At 33.4% G+C, this 14,887-nt stretch overlaps 2 protein-coding genes across 2 annotated transcripts; one reads left to right on the top strand and one right to left on the bottom strand.

The window, feature by feature from the left end:
- The first annotated feature begins 957 nt into the window (after nucleotides 1-957).
- LOC130951069 (small acidic protein 1) lies at nucleotides 958-1,351 on the top strand. Its single transcript, XM_057879680.1, has one exon. It carries the CDS (start codon nucleotides 995-997, stop codon nucleotides 1,181-1,183), a length of 189 nt encoding a protein of 62 aa, XP_057735663.1. The 5' UTR covers nucleotides 958-994; the 3' UTR covers nucleotides 1,184-1,351.
- Nucleotides 1,352-2,094: 743 nt separating this feature from the next.
- LOC130947889 (pullulanase 1, chloroplastic) lies at nucleotides 2,095-9,957 on the bottom strand. The gene is made up of 28 exons (XM_057876602.1): nucleotides 9,626-9,957; nucleotides 9,379-9,526; nucleotides 9,229-9,281; nucleotides 8,985-9,093; nucleotides 8,658-8,794; nucleotides 8,357-8,556; nucleotides 8,028-8,177; nucleotides 7,870-7,930; nucleotides 7,405-7,525; nucleotides 6,920-7,010; nucleotides 6,746-6,839; nucleotides 6,488-6,583; nucleotides 6,225-6,365; nucleotides 5,951-6,001; nucleotides 5,645-5,715; nucleotides 5,396-5,488; nucleotides 5,189-5,279; nucleotides 4,584-4,655; nucleotides 4,343-4,399; nucleotides 4,133-4,201; nucleotides 3,908-3,964; nucleotides 3,697-3,771; nucleotides 3,354-3,442; nucleotides 3,084-3,161; nucleotides 2,870-3,008; nucleotides 2,658-2,767; nucleotides 2,451-2,550; nucleotides 2,095-2,308 (listed from the first exon to the last, which is right to left on the bottom strand). The coding sequence occupies exons 1-28, from the start codon at nucleotides 9,854-9,856 to the stop codon at nucleotides 2,198-2,200; spliced, it is 2,895 nt and encodes a 964-aa protein (XP_057732585.1). The 5' UTR covers nucleotides 9,857-9,957; the 3' UTR covers nucleotides 2,095-2,197.
- Between the last annotated feature and the right edge of the window lie 4,930 nt (nucleotides 9,958-14,887).

Below are 14,887 nucleotides of genomic sequence, written 5' to 3' on the forward strand. Positions count from 1 at the left end.
TCAACTACTATAAATGAGAGATCTTTTTCAGCTATGAATATTGTGAAGAATAATTCAAAAACAAAATGAAAGATGAATTTCTTGCTAATTGTCTTTTAATTATATTGAAAAGAAAATTATTGAAAATTTTAACACAGATTCTATTATCAATGAATTTTATGGTACAAAGAATCGACCATTTCGTTAATAAAAAGTACATATATATTTTTTGTACCTTAAAATATATTCTCTATCAATATATTTTTGTAATACATTTTACATTATATAATTTTTTGCATAATTTTTTAATATTATATATGTTATTGATCCCCATAATAATTTCTAGATCCGTCTATAATTGTAGATGTGTAGAAAACACCAATAGCAGTAGCATGTTACTGTAATTTGATACGTGTCTAATACGCACTCTGCGTTAGTAAAAATGTTGATACGTGTCCAATATGTATGTATCCTATGTGCTCATTCTCTACTTGTAAAATCTACCCACCTATAATTATACTAAATAATTTTATTTTTAACAAAAACACTAATATTTTTTCATATAAAAAAATTAACTTTTTTATGTGTGAGAATTTAATATTTAAAATTTAAATTAGAATATAAAATATAAAAGAACAAAATATACATAAATACATTATTTTTTAATAAAAATTAAAAATTAAAAAATAAATTATAAAATTTGTATTTAAAAAATTATTTATTTTTTAATTTAATTTTTAAAAGTTGTTTTAATCAAAATAACGAAAAAAGTTAATATAACTAATTTAAAATTTTTGTGAAAGTAATAAAAATTAAAATACTAATTTTGACCAATTTTTTTTATTTTTGTGACTAATTTGACCAATTTAAAATCTTTAAAAGATGATTTTTTTAATTAAATTTTTTTTTCAAAAATCAAATTTGGAAACATCTTTTCGTTGCTTCTGGATTCCTCTTAATGATATAAAAACCTAAAGTGATTCACAAATTAGAAAGACGATAAAGAAAGAGGATAATGAGGCCAATGCCAATGGATTTGTTCGGAGAGATGGATGAGCAGGTCTCCGCCATGGCCATGGATGTTGACGACGTCGACCCTCTCGAGATCTTCCCGGAGGGCGTCATCTCCGCCGACAACAAGCTCGCCGACGCCGATTTCTTCAACAACTTCGAAGACGATTTCGACGATGCTGATATCAACTAATCCTACCTCCATCATCGCCATGGTTATGGTTATGATCTTATTCGCTCTTCTGATTAGGGCTTAGGGTTCGTTATTTTGTGGTTTTTCTTTTCCCATGAAAACCGTTGTACTTTAGTTCGCCGATTTATATGTTAATTAATAATATAATATCCTTTCCTCTTCTTGCGATTAACGTCCTTAATTTTCTGCTTTAGTTTCCAGTCTCTGTTTTGATTTATTGGTTTTTTTTCGATTGATTCTACTATTCTTTTATTTAATATAATGAATTAGTACCGTCTTGAACCATCGAAATAACGCGATTAGCAACGGCATATATGATTATATGCCATTCTTCTGTCTTGCCCAAATTAGATTATCTTCACCCTGCACTGTACCTGTTTGAAGAATTGCCTGAGCCACCTCTGATGTGAGACTTTCTCTAATCTAATTAGTTGCTGATCCCATGAACCATGGGTAGTAGTAATAGTTAACTTACCTGAGGAGACTTTGATTACTACAAGTACCTTCTGGGTGGTTGAAGGGGTGGTAGTCAAACAGTCATGGTTCTTCTCGAATTTTGATGGAATCTCTTTTACCAACGCTCCATTTCAGACCTCTCTATATGACCTTCCTCCTTCTCCGTTAAGCTCCTCAGTGACCAGGGATTGTATCAATATCCACTTTCAAGAGGGAAGTATATCTAAAGTACTTGCTTTTTAACACTTCGTATATATAGTAAAGAGTGTTCATTGTTGGTGAGTCTCCATCCTTGTTTCTCGAGCATTGCAATATATGGTCTTTTGATTTCGATTGAGAAGTTCAGTTAAATTTTATTTTTTTGGACAAAGGTTTAGCTAGACAAGGATGCTCTAACATTCACCAAAATTTTATGTCAATACGTAACAGTTTAATAAATAACTTTATAGGATCAACATAATATTATTGTTTTAAATATAATTAGACGTTTATTGATGTTTAATTTCAGGAAAATTTAGTATACATAACTGTCAATATAGAATATTGTCATTCCACAAATCAGTTTTTTCTTGGCTCTACAAACACAGCTGTTGTTCTTTGAGGCACAAGAAAACAACCAGATGGCGCCTCGTATGTTGAGCTCCTAACAAGATCATCAGATGACATTGCCTACAATACAGCACAAGCACAGACAATAGATTTGAAGATATAAATGGGTCCATCAAAACTTATTATTGAGTCCATCAAAACAATTATTTTACCAAAACATAACTAGTTTGGAAATATTCCAGTTTTTCAAAACTTTTCATACCTGTATGGGATGCAACTCAAAACTCCTGGATTGAAGGGAAGGGCAAACAAATGATACACCTTTTGGACTTGCATTGACAACAACAACAATGGACGAATATCTGCCGCCCCCATTGTCGACGAAATGAAACCATTACGGCAGATCAGTATCATTGCGGCGGAGAGAAAAGAAAAAAATAAGAAAGAAGTGTCATATGTTTTAACATACATGGGATCCAGCTGAGGCAACCCAGGAAAGCCTTCATGGCCATCTTCAATGCTCATTGCTATAACTCCACGAACCCATGATGGTCCAGTATTAAGAAAGCGTACTCGTTGCTTCAAACATCAGCGGGAAAACAAAACAAATCATGATATACAACATAGAGGTTTTCAAATATCACCTAAGTATAGAAAGAAAACTAATGAAAAATGTCTCACCTGAATTGCATTTGCTGTCCTGAGCCGGAAAAGTGGCGAAGAGTACCTTATACGCATAAGGTTTAAGAAATTTTCCACAGCAGCAAGTATGTCATCCTTCTGAGGCCTGAAGGATGGGTCTGCAAGTCTTGGTTTGATTCTGAAAGCCAAAGGATAACTCAAAGATCACGTTTATGTTACACAGTTGTGATATTGAAAATATTTAAATGCTTACAGTGGCCAGTTCTTTTCATTTTTCTCCTGTGGAGGAAGTCCAACACCCCAATTATTAGAATTGCATGTGAAGTCAAGCCTGAAATTGAGAAAGTAGAAAATGCAGAGGGAAAGATACCATAACTGACACTTAATCTGTGGTAAATAACAGGGTCTCTTGAATAACCATATTGGAACATTATAATGAGGCAGATCATATATTAATTTTGGGAAGATTAAACAATAACAAAAATAGTTAAGTTCAGACTACAGAGTCTGTTGTATAAAGTACCTGTTGAACCAATCCCCAGAATTGTACGAGTCCCGATCCAGCGATTTTGAGCGCAGTATCTCATCTCCAGCGTGAAAAAATGGTATACCCTAACAACAAAAATCTCTTTACTACCACAATAGATTCACTATAAGAAAGCATCTATTGTAATATATTGGGTAAAGTTTTGAAACTTTTCAAAAACTTGAAGGGCAAAAAGTGTACTTTACCCTGATATACTTTGTAAGATTGGCTAAAAGTGCCCTTCAGCTCTCAAATGCGAAAGGAATTTTCTCCAAAAAAAAGAATGAAATTTTGAAAAGTTCATGCGAACGGTAAAAGGAAAACAACTGGTTTCTTGAACCTGTGAAAGTGCTATAATACTTGTTGCCAAATGATTTATCCTGCATCTATCAGCTACAGTGATGTCCATTGGAGTCTGTAAGCATGGAACACAACAGCACCAGTGACTAAGAAAAGGTTGCATAAACAAAACAGAATGCTGAGAATGGTTTAAGCCATCACATAAAGGAGCATGAAGAGCTTATATCATATCTCTTACATAACTACCGTACCTTTAAGCTCACTATGTCGAATAAGGTCTCGTTGTCATGCGCAGAAACATAATTGATCTGCAAAACGGCCAAAGAAACCAATTAGATGATGTCTGGTTCAAAATGTTTTACACTCTCCCCACCCCCCCCCCCCCCTACTCTTTTGATAATGATGTTGGATAATCGTGATTCAAAATGTTGATAGTTGGTTAAATTTCGGAACATATTCAAGCTAAAGAAACTTACAGTCTCTACTGGGGATGAGCCATATGCAACAGGTGACCCATCATGCGTTAATATTTCAGACCCTTTAACCTGAGACAATCAGAATGAAAGTAATTAGAAAAGATTTCGCATATAAACCATTTCTTTCGAAGATAACATCTAGCCTCAAGTATAGGGAAGACAACAATTTTCATGAATAAGTAGACAAAGAAATTGGACCAATTTGAATACCTCTTTTCCATCAGAATTTGTTAGCATGAAATCTCGCAGGTTTGCTGCCATTCCGATCTGGAAAACATGAAAGAATGCAAAAGGATTATATACGCCGAAACCAAAAGCAGATTGAAAAACATTCAAATGATATCATTATCAACAACAGAATATAACAAAACACGAGTGTATTCGAATGCTTTCTCAAATTGAAAAAACAGAACACCCAAACAAATAGAAGAATCAATAAAGCCAAAATAACCTGGATATGATCCTTTGATGTAGCAAGCATAGATTCCATATTTTTTTGTGTTCCATGATCATGACCATTAGGCTACAGATACAGATGAATAACAATATTCAGAAGTTTTCGAATACATTACGTGCAAGCTGCAAGAGATCTATGCGTCACATGACGAATGCCAGATGTTGAAGTTGAAAAAGGAATATGCAGAAATTTAAATCCTCTGCAATACTATTTCTGGATAAATCAAAAATTAGTTTTAGATTCGTATGTTATGTGTAATGTAATGTCTAGGAAGAAAGCATAATCACTACCTAACCCAGGTTTAGATTCAACTATGAAAGAAAACTAAATAGCAGCTATATAGTGTACTGAGTTTCATATAGATATCATTTTTTTTTTCATATAAACCAATGAACTTTTGTCTTGAAGAAGATATAAAATATAAACTATGAATATTTCCCAGTGCAGATTTGTGGAAACGCGATCTAACATATTAACTTCATGACAATGAGCTTGATCCAGAGTAGGAAGGAACAATGGATGAGGTTAAAAATTGTTACCATTGCAGGATGTTTATATGTGAAGGTCAAAGCCAAAAATGTGGACAAAGAAAGAAATACCTGCAAGAGTAGCCCAGTTGCAAAACCCTGTTGAAGAGGGTGACCAAATGGAGACCCACCAAGAACAGCATCGCGAATTCGATCATTAAAGCTGAATTACGGACCAAAATAACTCATCAACAGAAACAAAGTATATTATGAAGATAAAAAAGAAAGGGGGAAAAAAACGAATATTGCACAAGTCACGGTGTAGATGAACAGTCCTACCTCCCAATTCCGGTTTGAGAGAGATTGAATTGAGACGCATTTATCCCACGTCCATTTTTGGCAACTTCACCAAAGTCCCATCCTTCACCATATCTTTTTTTTCCCAATTAAAATGAAAAGAAATGAAGTTTAAAGAAATAATGTAGCAAAAGAACAACATGCAAATGAATAAATATAAGAGGGGCGAATGAAATAAAAAGGTAGATAGTGTGTCTACTTCAAGAAAATCCAACATTGAAGAACAAGTACATGTAGATGCTTGAACCATCAACTCCATCCTTTTGTTTTGTTAAGCTAAGCAGAGCATCTTTTGCTTTCACCTGCATTCACACATCATGTAATCAATATTTCTCCACAATTTCCATTTTACTTCTCTATGCTTTTTCCCCTATATACCCCGTATACTCTGGGATGATTCTTAAGTTACAAGCTACATTTTCCAAGCACAAAATGAAAAATTACAACGTATTAGTGAAATTGTTATTTTTCTGGAACTCAATAAGCTATCTATCTTCAAATTAATCATGTAAGAGTATAACAAAATGAATTGAATACCATTGTGCTCTTCATTATATGACCCATCAAGTCAAATCTGAAACCATCAACCTGGAAAGAACAAAGAAAAAATATTCGCAAAACCTATGATGAACAGTTTCCGGAAAAGAAATAAAAAGGGAAAGTACACTGAAGAAATATAAACACTACAACGGCATAGCAACCAATTCATTGAAGCAGGAGTGAGCAGAAAGTAGAAAAATAGAAGCTGTTTCGAGATCATATTGATTGATGAGGTAATGTGTGAAGAGGAATCAAAGACATAAACAATCACCTTGTAGTTAACTGCCCAATGTACAAGATCATCTACAATCAAACGCTCAACCATAAAATGCTCACTAGCAGTGTTATTCATACAAGTACTGTGCTCGACTAAACCATTAGCATTCCTCCTTAAATAGTAACCAGGGACAATCTACACATCCATAAAAGAATAGAAATTTTTCAAAACAATGAAGCAGTATGCAACAGGAATCTATATGTATAGGTGTCTAAACTGCTGAAAAGAAAAAAGAAAAGAGGATGTTGAATCATGACCTTATCAAGGACAGAATGTTCATCAAACGGTCCACTTCCTTGCAAATGATTGTAGACAACATCCAACACAACGCGAAGGCCAATATGATTAAGAGCCTGAAAGTATAATAAATTTCAAGAGATAAAACAACACAAATTTGATTTAGCTGACTATATACACACACAAAGAAACATGGTATTGCAGGTCCGCATTGCAAAACTAAGCAGAAAACAAGATCCATGGATCTAACATCCGATAAAGAAACACTGAATTCAGACCTGAACCATCTTACGGAACTCGGTTGTACGGTAGGGGCCATTCGGGTTGCTTGCATAACTTCCTTTCGGAACACCCCAAAGAACAGGGTTGTACCTTTCCAAGACAATGAAAATAAGCAAACTTTACAGCAAACAAATGTTGGAATTACCAACAGTGTGGAATTAGGAGCTTACCCCCAGTTAAATCCATCGAGGTCTTTGATGGCTGTAATAAGAGCTTGTTGCTGATCTGAATCGGGTGGAAAACTTTCCAGTACCAAGGTATCTATCAGATAGTTAGTGTCAGAGAAAAACGCATTCACAAACATACATGTCAAATGGTATATGTTTATCTTGCTAGGAGGGGGATAGCATAAGGAATCAAGTATGTATATTATGTTTTGATGTTTGTACAAACAAAAGATAACAAGTTTCATGATAGAAGGATAATAATATGAGATCCATAAAGATAAAGTTTCCCTAAAGAAGGAAAACTAAGAGGTTGGATAGCATAGCTTTTTCTCAAATACTACATAATATTTTACAACTATTGCTAATTCATAAATGAGTGAACTTCAAGATTCAAAAGATCTACAAAGCATAAGAGAAAGGGTTTCACTACAAAAAGGAAGAGACGGTTAAATCAGACTTTTAGAAGATAATCTGTCTTGTAACCTTACCTACATATCTCCAGTTCTCCTTTTGATCATCGACACCGGCAAACTGGAAAGTTGGCAACAAATGGACATGGGTGATACCAGCACTAGACAACTTCTTTAGATGAAGTACCCCGGCTGAATCCTTCAAACAGATGCTCATAGTAAATGAAATTGTACATTCCACAACAGGATTAGGACATCATATGAATTCATTACATCAATAGATAACAGGTTCTCCTCATGAAAGAAATCCACAAAAGTGAATCTATGACATGACACTTGTTCTTGCAATATTCTCTTTTAATGATTCCTATAACTTTCAAAGGGCTCAATATCCCATCATTTCTACTGTTAAGTCAAGGAAAACTTGATATCTTAAATTTATCAATATATTTTCTATTTATGTGCGTATACAGAATCTGATTCCATTTATCAAAGAAGCCTGAAAATCATAATGAGAAGACTTATATAGGATTGTAGGACTACCAGCAATGTAAAGGCCAGATAACCACCACGAAATTCAGGTTCCACGGAGAGGTCATTGGCGCTGTATTGCAACAAGACAATAATCAACAACTTTAAAGTTTATGGAAATAGAAATAGGAAACAGGCATTACATGCAGCACAGCCACAACCACAGTTACCTGAAATCCCTTATATGCATTTCATATATGCTTATATCAGAGAAAGAATGTAGAACAGGTTTCTCATCTGCCAGATTATCCCATCCATCCGGTTTTAATTCATCAGAGTCAATATTAATTAGAAAAGTTCGTCTGCCATCTGCTGAAAGTCTGCTTGAATACAGGAAAAAGAAGTTAACTAAAATCAACTAGAACATCACGGAAATTCAACTTCATATTGAATGACATAAAATTGGTATCTCTAAATTGCACTTGTTAATACAAGAATCTAGAGCAAAGAAATAACACAAAAGATGATTGATGGCAAACTGGCACGAATAAAAGCATACCCTCTAGCATATGGATCATTTGCATAGCATTTTTCAACCCGTAAGGTGCTAGGATGGTAAACACATACTTCATAAACATAATAACAACCTTCCCAACTTTTTGGTCCTTTTATTCTCCAGACACCATCTTCCTCTTCAAGGCAAACAACTTCTATCGGATCATCTCCTGATGGATACTTATAGATATGAGCATTTACTGCCTGTTTTATATGGGCAAATTCAGAAAGATATACCTCAGTATGCAGATAAGGTTTTAGAGAGAAACAAAATTACATTTCTTATTTATTAAAAGATAATATACTTGAGCAGTAGGTGCCCATAAGGAAAGTGACACAGCTTCATCTGAGTAAAGCGCACCAAGCGGACCGTTATACGAGAAAAGCTCATCTAAGACACCAGGTAACTGCAAACCAGTACAGTTCCTGCATTTCTCATCAGCTGCGCAAAATGAAGAAAGGAAATTCATTACTCACCTATGAACACATTACACAAGATACCCTTTCTTCCCACATTGAGACAAAGAAAGCTAAGCTATACTAATAAAGGGTCTAATCAAAAGTACATTTATTTGCATAACTAGTTGATGCATTTCAACATTCTATTATTCTAATGCAAAAGAAGGACTTACAATCATAAACAGCAACAGCTAATTGGGATTTAAGAAGAGATTTGACATCCGAATCCGGTGGCAATTTGAAAGCTTTGTAACCTCGAATATGTGGGAATTTCTCCACCACCTAAAAGCTCATAAGCCACCACATTGTCAAGAACAATGGGACATATATCAATCAACCCCAGTTCCATTTGGCAATGGTAGATATTTGAAAAGCCTTACAAGATGATACAAATTCAAAAAGAGGTCTATCTATTACCTTTGCAGGAAGGCCAGACCTATCCTCTTGAAGCTTAATTTTCACATCCTCACCTGCAAATTAGCACCAAATTGAGTCAATACATTTTTCACTTAATATCAATCAAAAGGGCACAAGGAATTAGAAAGCTTTGTTAAGGGAAATTAGAACCTTGAATTTGATTATCTGAAATGGTGAAAGAAGCATCCTTGCTAGCAAGTAAGGAACAAAAACCGTTTTCAACAATGTCAATGTTCCAAGCAATGATGGATTCAGTGACCCAATAAGCTCTGGAGTACAACAAGCTATCATTCTGCATCTGAATCATCATTTCATTGTCAAATAAACGGTTAGCGTGAAGTTTTTGTCTGAAAGCTAAGAAACCAATTGAAGATGTTGAAATGGATAAAAACAAAACCTGAGAAAATGAAAGAGATTGTTGTTGCAGAGAAGGAGATGATGAACAGAAAAGGGGTGAGGGTTGTGGTTTTGGGGTGTGCGAGTGAAGTGGGGTTATGATTTTCGAAAGGGAAGAAGAGAAGGGAATCAAGTGAGAAGAAGAAGAAGAAGAAGAAGAAGAAGGATTGAGGTAGCGGTGAAGCTTGGAAGGAGAAGGAAGAAAGAGAGAAGAAGTAGCTAAGAGAAGCATTGTTTTGTTAAATCAATGATAAAGAGAGGATCATTTCATAGACATGGAGATCTTATTATTGTGTTGTTGTTTGGAACAGAGTGAGTGAGTGTGTGAGTGTGTGATGATGAGATTGCTAACTTCGTTGCATGCACGTGCAACGATGCAAGTATCACTGAATATCCTCCAATTCAATCATAGAAGGGACGAAAGGGAACGAAAATTGTCAATTAATTATTTTTTGATCTAGCTAAAAGGTGTTTTGAAGAAAGGATTATATACACTAAAATTAGTTTATTAGTACATAAAATATATATTAAAATATAAAAATATATTAAAAATAAATTAAATTATATATATTTATATATAAATATATTAGTAATTAATTTTAATATATAAATAATATTTTTATTTAAAAAATTACTTAAAATTAAAGGAACTAAACACTTTTTTTATTTGTTTTAACACAATATATATAAAAAAATCTAAAAATTATAATTAATTATTCAAATTTTTTATTTGTGATATCTTTAAACCAAGATTTTTTTCAAAAAAAAATTGAAAACTGAATTAGTTATTAAACTGTTTATAGTTATTAATTCATTTGTATAGTGATTTAACCGAAATTATTATAAATTTCACCAAAATTAATATAAAATAAGTTAAATTTTATTTTTTCACAAAAGTAATTATTTAAATGCAATTTTTTTTTTGTTTTTCACGTTATATCCCAACTCAATATACAAAGAACTAATTCATTATGATTTGTTGTTGGTCATGATGTATACATAATAAAGTGAGATTTGAATTTCTAATACTTGTTTAACCAAAGAGAAAGTATAGAAAAATAACGTTTTTTTAACAACCTAAATAATAAATTAAAAAAAAGTTAATTTAATTTTAAAAATCAAATTTTAAATTAATTAAATTTAATCATAATTTTAAATTTTTTTATTTTTGAATCATTTTTTTCAAACAACATCACCTTCTGTCTTTTCGTACCGTTCTCCTGTTTTTTCTAACCGCCTACTATTTAGACCTCTGCTACTAGCCATCCACAATGTGCCGCCGATCCGCCTATGCAGATCTTCACCGCCACCAAAAGGAAAGCCATCGCGAGGTGTCAGTCTGTCCGCGAGGTGTGCGCCTGGCCGCCAATGCCGTTGTATCGCGTTACACGTGTGACGAAGGAAAATCTCGGTAAAGATTTTCACAAAAATATCACGTTGCAAGTATAATTCTAAACTGACGATTAAACCTCAATCAATGTTTAAATTGTTTGTCACAAATACAAACCCAATAAAATTAACCGAAGTATTTAAACATTGGGTCGTCTCTCAAGAAATTACAGGGAATTGTATTTATTATTGGTTATGAGATTGTATCTTTTTGGGTTTTGAGTTTAATAAGCAAGGGATGTAAATAACAAGGAAATAAACTAACAACTAAGAAAAGTCCTAGCAAGGGTTGAGAATCGGAATTTCCTATCCTCATTATCATTGTCAAATGTGATGGTAATTGCAAATTGCTCTCACTTAGTTAACCTCTAACAATTGAAAGAAAGTCAAGTGAGCAAATCAACTTGAGTTCACAAGTCTTAATCAAATACTAGAGTTAGTGAAGCTCAAGCCAACTAGCAACTTTCAATCACCAACCAACAAGAGACTTTGACAATTCAAGAGTCTCCAAATTACTCAATCTAAGCTAAGAATATAAAAATCTAATTTAAAATCCATCCACGCATTTTATCAAACACTTGGAAGGCACAAAATAAAAGCATAGAGAATTAATAAGAGATAATAAAATCTAAATAACCAATTGCAAGAATCAATGACTAACAATTAAAGAGAGTAACAATAAACATAGAAAACATAAATTGCATTAAAAGATATCAAACGTAACAAGAGCTCATAAACATAAAAATGACGAAAAAGGAAAATTAACAAGAGAAGAAGATGAACTAAAGTTGTTAAATAAATAAAAGTAAGAGAAAACTAAATTAAAGGAAGATTGAACCTGAACCTAAGGAGAAATTGAAAGAAGAAACCCTAAAATCTAGAGAGAGGAGAGAGCCTCTCTCTCTCTCTCTAAAAAACCTACATCTAAACCTAAAATTTGTGAATGAAAGTTAGTTTGATTCTCTCTTCCAGCTTCACTCTGTAGCCTCTAATTTCGGCCCTGAAACTGGGTCAAAAGCATCCCAGAAATCCCCCCAGCATTTTCTGTAATTGCAGCATGCGACACTCTGTCAGGCGTACGCGTCACCCACGCGTACGCGTCACTGGACTTTTCACTGGCCACGCGTGGGCGTCAGCCACGCATGCGCATCGCTTGTCTGCCGCACCAGTCACACATATGCGTCGTCCATGCATACGCGTCGCTACCAGCTTCTCAAAACTTTAATTTCTTGTATTCGTCCCACTTTTGCATGCTTCCTTTCCATCCTCTAAGTCATTCATGCCCTATAAACCCTGAAAATACTTAACAAACACATTGCGACATCGAATGGTAATAAGAGAGGATTAAAATTAGCAAATTTAAGGCCAAAGAAGCATGTTTTCAATCATAGCACAAAATTAGGAAGGAAACTTAAAAACATGCAATTTACATGAATAAGTGTGAGAATAGTTGACAAAATTCACTCAATTCAATACAAAATAAACCATAAAATAATGGCTCATCAACGTGCAGCCACCACAACTCTCTCGCAATGTTGTGTCATCGCCGCTGCTACTGTATTGTGACCCCGATATGCCCCCTATAGCTTTTGTCTCGTTATTTGTTTCTTATCAACTAAGTCGGATGTTCATTTTACTGTGTATGTGGATTGATTTTTTCATTCTAAAGTAGATGTTTATTTGGGTAAAATACCATATTTTACTTGATTTGCTTAATTCTGCATGCACATGCTCCGCATGTTTCTTTTGTTATGTGGTTTGGATTAGATTTCTTTTGATTTTGCTTGAATTCAAATTGGATTTGAGTTATGCCATTTAAACATGGTGCATGAGTGGTATTTGGTAAACTTGTTAGTTGTCTCTTATCAACTAAGGCGGATGTTCATTTTACTATGTATGTGGATGGTTCTTTTCACTAAGATATGGATGTTTATTTGGGTCATACCATTTGACTGAACGAAATAAAACAGCATAAGATGGAAGTGGTAAAGACACGACATAGCGACGTGGAAGCAAGGATAGAGGTGCAACATTGGAGCAATGGCAGAACAAGGCCTCTGACTCAGCGACGGTGGGACATCACTTCGTGGGCTTCAAAAAGCAGTGGTGCGCGAAGGATGGATAGAAGACGCAACTATGCGGCGGTGACACAGCGGCAATGGTGCAGTGTCCGAGCAACGGAAGAACTGCGATTCTCCTTGGCAGGTTAGTGACGGCGGCACTGGAAAGCTTTGTTTCCGGCGATAGGGAAGGCGGTGGTGAAGTGATGCAGTGATAAAACAAAATTGACATTAGGAGTAGGTGAAAATGTGATTTAGGTTAGGAAAAAAAGTAAAATGGGAAAGTAAAATTGAAAATACAGTGGTAATTACATTGGATATTGTTTTCTTGTTTAATTAATCTAGGATGAGTTTATTGTTCACATTATTTACAATTTTCGTTATTTACCTAACGAAATTGTTAAGCAAATTAGTGAGTTAATTACTAGATCAATCAAAATTAGTTTGTTTTTTTTTTTTTGAACCCAGTTGGTTTATTTAGAATTTTAGATGCTACTTTGATTTTTTTGATGTATTTTTTATTTTTATTTTTTTTGTTAGAATTGGTTGACTTCATCTTATTTTTGGTATGTGTTTTATTTTTGGTATGGAGTTTGTGTTTGATTTCTTGATTTTCTTTAGATGAATTGGACAATTTTTAATTTTAAATACCACACAATATATCCACCCATTTCTCAACAGTTAGGAGATTTTTTTGCTTGGATGCAATTGGTGGGACTTGAACTCAGACTCTAAATAAAAAGAAAGAGACTATACTATTTGAACTAATTTATTGACCAATAATTTATTGATGGGCTAAACTTTGTCCCTGTATACTCCAATGACCAACAATAAAAATCTAAGAAGAATTTCACCTATACTAGTGTCCTTTACTGGTACACTGGTGTATAATAAATCTGCACCATTAAAATATTAATTTAAAAATATGAATGAATGAGATTTTTTAATGTAATATGAGTTTATAATGGAAAGCATTGTGAGGTGTGTATCAAATTTTACGTTCCACGAGGTATGATTTATGAAAATTACACCCTGCTGTTCCTTGACACAGACTTCCCTTGTTGGTGCTTGGTGGCTTGGTCCTTGGTTTCTTGAATGGCTTATCTTTTGTTTTTTTTTTTTTTTGGTGTTTGGTCATGATCTTTTGTTTTGATTTGGCTTATTCCCTTATTGCACGGCTAATGAACCTTTTTTATACATGATTTTTCTTGTATTAATTTGTAGGTAATGAATGATTTTTTGGTACATTATTTTTATATAATTTTTTACCAACATTGTTTTATGGGACTACAAACTGACGAACCATAATTATTAAATTTGGCATTTTTTATTTATTTTTTGGTTTATGATATAGGCCAAAAAATCTAATTGGCAAATAATAAATGGAACTAAGTCTTACATATTTATTAATATAATGTAGTAAATAACCGTGTCACTCTCTTTTATTCATAAAGTAGTATTTTTGGTCTTCTATATTTGGAAGAAATTTTAATTTGGTCTTTGACATTTTAAATATTATTTTTATTTTAAAAAATTTTAAACAGGTTTAATATAGTCTTACCATTAAATTTAACACTAATAATTAACAAAATGAGTGATATAAACGTTAACAACATTACTAATTAAATCATATTTTCTTTTATATATTAAAAAAATATAGCCAAAATTTTTTAATAACATTTTTTCTCATTTTTTTGGTACAAGATTTTAAATCTTAATAATCAATCATGAACGCTTCAAAATCAAAAGAAACACTTTTATATTAGTGACCGTTGGTGAATCGCTTATATCGAATATTATTGGCAATTCAACAT

Source organism: Arachis stenosperma, chromosome 9 (genome assembly GCF_014773155.1).
Source record: "Arachis stenosperma cultivar V10309 chromosome 9, arast.V10309.gnm1.PFL2, whole genome shotgun sequence".
Taxonomy (NCBI): Eukaryota; Viridiplantae; Streptophyta; class Magnoliopsida; order Fabales; family Fabaceae; genus Arachis; species Arachis stenosperma.

What these genes read in the sequence shown, in the direction of transcription:
- LOC130951069 (XM_057879680.1), top strand. Translation starts at nt 995, where the DNA reads ATGAGGCCAATGCCAATGGATTTGTTCGGAGAGATGGATGAGCAGGTC.
- LOC130947889 (XM_057876602.1), bottom strand. Translation starts at nt 9,856, where the DNA reads ATGCTTCTCTTAGCTACTTCTTCTCTCTTTCTTCCTTCTCCTTCCAAG. An exon ending in GGAGAACTGGAGATATGTAG is followed by an intron (nt 7,011 to 7,404) that starts GTAAGGTTACAA and finishes ACTATCTGATAG; the next exon opens with ATACCTTGGTACTGGAAAGT. An exon ending in CAAATTCTGATGGAAAAGAG is followed by an intron (nt 4,202 to 4,342) that starts GTATTCAAATTG and finishes TGATTGTCTCAG; the next exon opens with GTTAAAGGGTCTGAAATATT.